Below are 8,708 nucleotides of genomic sequence, written 5' to 3' on the forward strand. Positions count from 1 at the left end.
TGATTTTTCAATTTTCCAATTTCATATACCAGTTTTTAAGATTTTTGAAAAAGTTTCTTTGAACCGAATTTTTGGAAAATCTTGCTTCATAAATAAACACCCTATTTTGAAAATGATTTGAAGAGCTTTTTTGTGGATTTCCACATCCAGAAGTCATTTTGAAATCGGATGTTACAATTATTCTTATGATTTAGTGACAAATCCGGCCAGAAAAATTATCGTTGATGAGACTTTGAAACCACATAAATCAAAGCGTATTTATACGAACGAATATCTTCTTTAAGTTTAGACGGAAAAAATAAGCTCGGAACACCCTCTGAAAATCAATTTAGGTCAGAATTTTCCAGAATAAATAAAATTTTCCATCCTTAAATTTCAGCAAACATTTTTACGTTTTTTCGCAAGTAATTATTCCGCGACTTAACGAAAGACGAACTCCGGCACTCAATCGAAACCCCGTCGGCCGATTTTCCCGCACACGCCCGCCGAATTTCGGCGCGTCCATAAATCCGGCAATATTTATCACGATAACAATTCCCAGCAGCGTCCGCGGCTAATTTCGCCCTCCAGAAGTGCCAACCTAATCTCGCAGCGCTCCCTAAAGCCGCCGCTTGCGGCCACGATCCGGAGATGAACAGGTAAGTTTACACCCTTGCCGAGCTTTTACATCAAGTTTTTAATGTTTTCGTGATATAATGTTGCGGCTATCCGACCTCCGCGTTCCCCCGGCGAAAAAAGCGCGTAAAAGTACGAAATTACAAATGGAAATATTAATGGAATCTTAGGGCCTGTGCTCTCCTCCAGCAGGTATCGCTTACACGAGGAAAATCGCAGCAACAAAAACGCCCGGATTATTGATTCCAGGAATTAAAATATTGTGTTTGCATTTAAACAAATCGCCGATAAATAATAAAAACGCGTCACCGAAACATCGCGGTCATAAATAAAAATAAATCCGGACTAACGGAATTTCATATAAATTCGAAAATATTTTCGCAGAGGGCATCAATCACGAGGGGGGGGGCTTTAATATGGAATAGATTGGGAGCGTTCTTTAATCCAAAATGGCCGGATAGTGGGGCACGGTTCAGTTGGTAATGCTGGGAAATATGGACGCACTGTCGATAAATCAGGGATTACAGGGACGCCAACATAATTCATAGATTAGAGACGCTGCGATCGCGAAAGCAAATAACTTAAATAGTCGTGTTTACTTTGCGATGTTGGTATTTAATTAAGGTCGGGCGGCGACGTGTTCATCGCTTCCGGCGGCCACCGGAAGCGGGAAAAGGACGCCGCAGGAGAGGGGAAACGCCAAAACGTCGACGGCAAGATTTTCGAAATACTCGATTTGAAAGATAAAAATCCTAAAATTTGACGAATTAGGCGTCTGTGAATCTAAAAAGATGGTCAGAAATAACGCCGAACATAACTTTTGGACGACGGAATTTACAGGAAATTTCATTAGATAATTTTCAAAAAACATACATTTTTTTTTATACAATCTGTACAGAAACTCTTAAATCTTCTACTGGTCTCAAAAATGGCTTCAACAAAATTATTTTGCCAATATTGTGAAAATTTAAATTTTACACCAATGGTATTATTTTAATTTTTCACTTTTTGATTTTTCCGTTATTCAATTTTTAACTTCTGATTTTTCGATTTGTCGATTTTTCAATTATTCGATTTTTTTTTATTTTCCAGTATTTCCAGTTTCTGGATTTTTTTTCATTTGAATGAAACATTAAAACACTCGGAGATTAAAAGATTGAGAGATTCGAAAATTGGAAAATCGGATAGTTGAACAATCGAAAATTTCAATAATTTAAAAACTAAACAACTAAAGTTTGAAAAATCAAAAACTGAATATAATCGAGAACCTGAAAATTATGACATAATTTTAAAAATTTAAAAATAAAAATTTGGAAAACCGAAAGACTAAAAAATCTAAAATGGAAAATCAGTATTTAAGCAAAAACTCAAAGCAAGAATTCAAAATCCTAATAATTAAATAATCGAAAAATTACAATAAGGAATAATTGAAAACGTAGAAAATCGTACAATTCAGAAATCAAAGTTTGAAAAAACAAAAAACAGAAAAATCTAAAATGGAAAATAAATAACTGAAAAAATTTCATAATCGAAAAATTCAAATAGGGAATTAGTTGAAAAACTAAAAAATCTAAAATTTCGAAAATCAAAATTTGAAACCATGAAAAACTGAAAAATATAATTGGAAAATTAGTAAATATTCGAAAAATCAAAAATCGAAAAATTGAAAAATCGAAAATCTGAAGAATTTTAAATGAAAAATGAAATATAAATAGAGTAAACAACAAAAAAAATCTAAAAATTTAAAATAGAAAAAATAAAATAATCGAAAAAAAATTTAAAGATCCAAGAATTGAAAATTCTAAATATAACATAACTGAAAATAAGAAAATATTAACAAATTTAAAAATCAAAAATTAAAACAAAAAAACCCAAAAAAGGGAAAAATTAAATATCGAAAAATTAAAACCTGTAAAAATTAAATAATCGAAAAATTAAAAGCAGGATTAACTGAAAAACAGACAAAAAAATTCAACCATCAAATTTTGTAAAAACGAAAAACTAAAAAATGTAATGTGCCTGAAAGATAAAAAACTTAAAAAAGCAAGAATTGAAAATCCTAAAAATTAAATCATCGAAAAATTGATAAAGATATAAAAGTAGGAAATCATAAAATTTAACAATCTAAGTTTGAAAAAACAAAAAATAGAAGAATCTAAAATGGAAAATAAGTATCTAATAATTGAAAAAACAAAATTAAAAACCTAAACCAAAAAATCGAAACATTGAAAGTTTTAAAAGTTAATAATTCAAAAATTTAAATAAGCAATAACTGAAAAAGTAAGAAAAAAAATCATAACTCAAAATTTGAAACAACAAAAAAAATTATAAATCCAAAACGTAAAATCAGTAACAACTGAAAAATCAAAAATTAAAAACGGATAAATTAAAAAAATGGAAAAATGCAAAATTTCTGAAGTTACGATTTGTAAAAACCAAAACTTTAAAAATCTAAATTGGAAAATCAATATAAACAAACTGAAAAACCGCAAATTAAAACTAAAAAACCCAAAAAATCGAAAAATTATAAACCGAAAAACTGAAACCTGTAAAAATGAAATAATCGAAAATTTAAAAGAAAATTTCAAGAATCTAAACTTTAAAAAAGAAAAATAGAAAAATCTAAAATGGAAAATACCTATATAAGTACTAAAAGTAATTGAAAAACCAAAATTTAAGAAAATCGAAAAATTGAAATACTGAATAACTGAAAAACTGAGAAACCGAAAAATTGTAAAATCATAATTTGAAAAACAAAAAACTAAACAATCTCAAGAATCAAAAAGCGAAAAATGAAAAAAATCGAAAAAATCGTAAAATCCTAGTATTTAGAAAAACAAAACAAAAATTTGAAAAGTCTAAACTTAAAAATTGATAAAACTTCATTGAAAAAGCAGAAACCTGAAAATTGTAAAAAATTGAAAGCCAGCATTGAAAAAGGAGGAAATCGAAAAATTCCAAAAATTAAAATTTGGAAGAAAGACAAACTGAAAAATCTAAAATGGAAAATCAGTATTTAAGTAAAAAATAAAAAATTTTAAAATACCAGAATTAGAAATTCTAAAAATTAAATCATCGAAAAATTGATAAAGATAAAAAAGTAGGAAATCATAAAATTTAACAATCTAAGTTTGAAAAAACAAAAAATAGAAGAATCTAAAATGGAAAATAAGTAATAATTGAAAAGACAAAATTAAAAACCAAAACCAAAAAATCGAAACATTGAAAATTTTAAAAGTTAAATAATCCAAAAATTTAAATAAGCAATAATTGAAAAACTAAGAAAAAAAAATTCATTTTTGAAATAACAAAAAAAATTATAAATCCAAAACGTAAAATCAGTAACAATTGAAAAATCAAAAATTAAAAACGGATAAATTAAAAAAATGGGAAAATGCAAAATTTCTGAAGTTACAAATTGTAAAAACAAAAACTTTAAAAATCTAAATTGGAAAATCAGTATAAACTGAAAAACCACAAATTAAAACTAAAAAACCCAAAAAATCGGAAAATTATAAACCGAAAAACTGAAACCTGTAAAAATGAAATAATCGCAATTTTAAAAGAAAAATTCAAAAATCGAAATTTTAAAAAAGAAAAATAGAAAAATCTAAAATGGAAAATAAGTACTAAAAGTAATTGAAAAATCAAAATTTAAGAAAATCGAAAAATTGAAATACGGAATAACTGAAAAACTAAGAAACCGAAAAATTGAAAAATCATAATTTGAAAAACAAAAACTAAACAATCTCAAAAATCAAAAGTCGAAAAATTAAAAAAATCGAAAAAATCGTAAAATCCTAATATTTAGAAAAACAAAACCAAAATTTGAAAAGTCCAAACTGGAAAATTAGTAAAACTTCATTGAAAAATCAGTAACCTGAAAATTGTAAAAAATTGAAAGCCAGAAATGAAAAAAGAGGAAACAGAAAAATTCAAAAATTAAAATTTGAAAAAAAGAAAAACTGAAAAACCTAAAATGGAAAATCAGTATTTAAGTAAAAAATAAAAAAATTTAAAATACCAGAATTAGAAATTCTAAAAATTAAATAATCGAAAAATTGAAATACCTAAGCAAAAATTTAAAACGTCATAACGGAATACAATTATTAATTGAAAAATAAAAAATCTAATCATTTAAGAATTAAAATTTCTAAAAATAAGATAATCATAACATTAACAATAAAAAAAGCTGAAAAATTAAAATATCGAAAAATTCAAAAATCAAAATTTGAAAATACGAAAACTGAAAAGTGTGAAATGGAAAATCAGTAATAATTGAAAAATCAAAAATCCAAAATTGAAAAATTGTAATCGAAAAATTTAAAAATAAAAATTTGGAAAACAAATATCGAAAAATGGAAATTTTCTAAAATCATAAATTGGAAAAACAGAAACCTGAAAATTCTAAAATGGCAAATCAGTAGTAATAAAAAAATCAAAATTTAAAACTGGAAAATTTTTAAAATCGAAAATTGAAAACTGTGAAAATTAAATAATAGAAAATTTAGAAAACAAAGAAATTAGAATCTGAAAAAACGAAAAACGGAATTATATAATATACAAAATCATTATTAATTAAACGAGAAATCAAAAATTAAAAAATGCAAGAACTGAAAATTTTTAAAAATCGAAAAATTGAAATAAGAAGAAATTGAAAAGTTCGAAAATCAAAATTTAAAACTACGAAAAACTGAAAAATATAACAATGAAAATTAAGAATTAATCGACAAATCAAAAATCGGAAAATCGAAAAACTGAACAATTTTAAATAAAAAATAGAGCAGCAGAAAAATAAAAAAACAAAAGCAAAAAAATCTGAAAATTGAAAATCGAATAAATAAAACAATCGAAATTGAAGTATGTATTGAATAACCGGAAAACTAAGAAATTGAAAAATTCAAAAATTATAATTTAAAAAAACGAAAAAGTGAAAAATCACGAATGCAAATATAGTGATTAATTGAGAAATTAAAAATTCCAGAATTGAAATAAAAATTTTAAAAATAAAAGAACTGAAAATTAAAATAAAAGAGCATTAAGACATTAATAAATCGAAAAATTCAAAAATGGAAATTTGAAAAAACGAAAAACTGTAAGATCCAAAATAGAAAATCTGTATTAATTGAAAACTCAAAAATTAAAAACCGAAAAGTTTAAAAATTTAAAAATTAAATAATCAAAAAAAAAAGTTGCGGTATTTCTTAGGGAAGATTCTGGAAAAAGTTGCCTAAAAATCCACAAAAAATTCTAGGATTTAGATTTCGACGTGCTGATCCCAAAAATAAGTATATCTGTAGTCCTGGGACAAGATTTTCTAAATATTCGTTTTGAAAGACAAAATTTGTAAAAGTCCAAAATTTTTTTTAAATAAAATAAGAGAAGCCCCTTGTTAGAAACCGGAGTAATACCAGTTTTTTTTAAATGCACAAATACATTTATTACATTAAATGTAATATAGGAATCCCATCTTATACTACCGTTAACGAATTTTTACTCAATTTCAATGATTTTAAAAAGCGCAGAAAACTAAGTCAATTTTTTTTACATTAAAGGGCGACTTCATTCTATGTACTAAATTTATCCGAAACAAATCGGTAGTAAAAACTGTTTTTGTCCCAGCGTGACTACTCGTCGTCGCGCACGCCACTCATACACCACCTTCTCTCCTTACTCACCTCGTCCGCTCCTTCCCACGAACCTCAAATCGTTGAACTTGGCCACCTGGTTCTTCATCACCGCCGTGCAGTTCCGCAGCTCGGCGCAGTAGTTCTCGTCGTTTCCCGCCCGCACCGTGACCACCGTGCCGTCGCCGACGTCGCCCAGCGCCACCACCTTGAACGCCACCGGCAGCGTCTTGTTGGAGCGCCAGTGCGGCGGCAGCACCGTGCACACCACGTGGGGGCTGCCGGTGCGCACCAGCTCGCCCGGGTGCTCGGCGAGGAGGCCGTCGATGGTGCGCTCGGCGAGCATCTCGGCCGTGAGGGCGCCGAGGCGCTCGTAGCCCGTGGTCGAGGAGACTTCGCCGGCGAGGTGCATCCTGGCCGTCAACTGCGGTTTCGGGCGCGGCCGGGCATCTTCAGGGACGGAGCCGCGATGGGGCGCGCCGCGCGAGTGTGGCGGCGGAAAAATCAAGGCCGCCTGCGACGCTGTGCCGTGCTGGTGACCACAGCGGGAAAAGTGCGCGTGGGGGGGCTGCGGGAGGCGGCGGGGGCGGCCGCTGGCGGCGACCTGCGGAGAAAAAGAGGCGTGAGGTGCGGAAGATGAAGAGACGAAGAGCAAACATTTTTTTCACCTGGCGACGATCTCACTGTTAATTGCAATAATTATGACAATTTTATTGGAAAGTGGGGCAGTCCGAGAATGGTTCCTTGAAGAACAAGAAAGTTAAACAACCTTAAAGCAACCCAAATTTTTTTAGGAATGCTATTATCTTACAGTACAAACAAAAAAAAAACTGCTGTTATCTGAGGACCAGAAAAATATTCATTCCATTAAAATAAAACTAAAAATGAAAAATAGTCGGTTAGAGCTAATGTGTTTTCCGTCGGCAACTGTTGAATATTTTCAAATATTTAAAATACGTTTCCTCTTATTTACATCACGAACAATTTATAAAACACTTCTTAATGTTAATTTTCTTTCACGATTTCTCGCTCATACTTTTACACAAAATATTTCAAAGAAGGTTCAAAAACCAAAATTTGTCAATCCATGAAAATTTTGAAATTTGTAGACCGAAATTCAAATACTTGAACAATAATTAAATACTTAATTACAAACCTGTGAGATAAAAAAAAAATTGGCCAAAAGCAAGTTTGTGTGTCATTATGATTTTTCGAAAATTCATAGCTATTTATGTAAAAATAAAATTAATTTTATAAAAAATTTAAACTAAGTAAATATGTATTTTCAAATTTTGAAAAATTCCAATGTTGTAAGAAGTCGTAAACCAATTTAGAAATTTTGAAAAACAAAATTTGAAGAACTTTCATAACCAAAATTCGCAAATACAAGAAATCTTAAATCTATAAACAAATATCCAAAGACTTGAACAACAAACTAAAGTAAAAATATTCTGAAAGGATTCTAAATTTATTGTCAAGATATCAGAAAATTACTAAGGCCATTGAAACATTTCGACGTTTTAAAGTTTCTATAAAACTCAGCACCTTAAAAAATCATGTGATTATAAATTTATGAAATCAAAAAGAAAATAAAAAATCGGCAACTATTAAGCAAATATAATTTTGTGAAATGAACTTCGAATTTTTAGACTACGACAACAAACAAAATTTAAATTTGAAGTTGTTATATTCTGAATTTTGAGTTAATAAATTCACTGTTTTGAGACTTGGAACTGTGTAATTTCAATATTCGATTTAAACAAGCGTTGAGAATTTATTTCCAGCCGATTATTCCTAAGAAATATGAAAAGTTTCTACGAAATTTAAGAATGTTATCTGGATTCACAAATTAAACACAAAGCTCTAAATATATTTGTGAAAAAATATCTAAATGCTTTTCAAAATAGATGTCATTTTGATTTTTCGAAAATTCATAGCTATTTATGTAAAAACAAAATGAATGTTATAAAAAATTTAAACTAAACAATATTTTCAAAATTTTTAAAAATCCCAAAATTGTAAGAAGTAGTAACCCAATTTCGAAATTTTGAAAAATTTTAATGTATACCTGATGAGAACGCCAGAGCAGTCTGCATCCTTTTAATAGTCAAAACTACGTCGTCACTTTTGACTACCATAATTCTGCAATCTATTTCAAAGAAATCAAAATTTGACGAAGTTTCATAACCAAAATTCGCAAATACAAAAAATCTTAGAAATCTGTAAACAGATATCCAAAGACCCGAACAAAAAATTAAAGTAAAAATATTCTGAAAGGATTCTAAATTCATTGTCAAGATATCAGAAAATTACAAAGGCCATTAAAACATTTCGACGTTTTAAAATTTCTATAAAACTCAGCGCCTTAAAAAATCATGTGATTATAAATTTATGAAATCAAAAAGGAAATAAAAAATCGGCAACAATTAAGCAAATATAATTTCGTGAAATGAACTTCGAATTTGT

General features: G+C 28.8%; 1 protein-coding gene across 1 annotated transcript in view; it reads right to left on the reverse strand.

Annotated features, from left to right (window-relative positions):
• LOC135132819 (runt-related transcription factor 3-like) overlaps nucleotides 1-6,725 on the reverse strand; it is a 35,500-nt gene extending 28,775 nt beyond the window's left edge. Inside the window, exon 1 of the mRNA XM_064061020.1 lies at nucleotides 6,294-6,725. Coding sequence (XP_063917090.1) covers nucleotides 6,294-6,654 — 361 coding nt within the window. The 5' untranslated portion in view covers nucleotides 6,655-6,725. The remainder of the gene's footprint in view (nucleotides 1-6,293) is intronic.
• Between the last annotated feature and the right edge of the window lie 1,983 nt (nucleotides 6,726-8,708).

Source organism: Zophobas morio, unplaced genomic scaffold, assembly GCF_036711695.1.
Source record: "Zophobas morio isolate AGI-343-1 ecotype UQ-CSIRO unplaced genomic scaffold, CSIRO_AGI_Zmor_V1 ptg000021l, whole genome shotgun sequence".
Lineage (NCBI taxonomy): Eukaryota > Metazoa > Arthropoda > Insecta > Coleoptera > Tenebrionidae > Zophobas > Zophobas morio.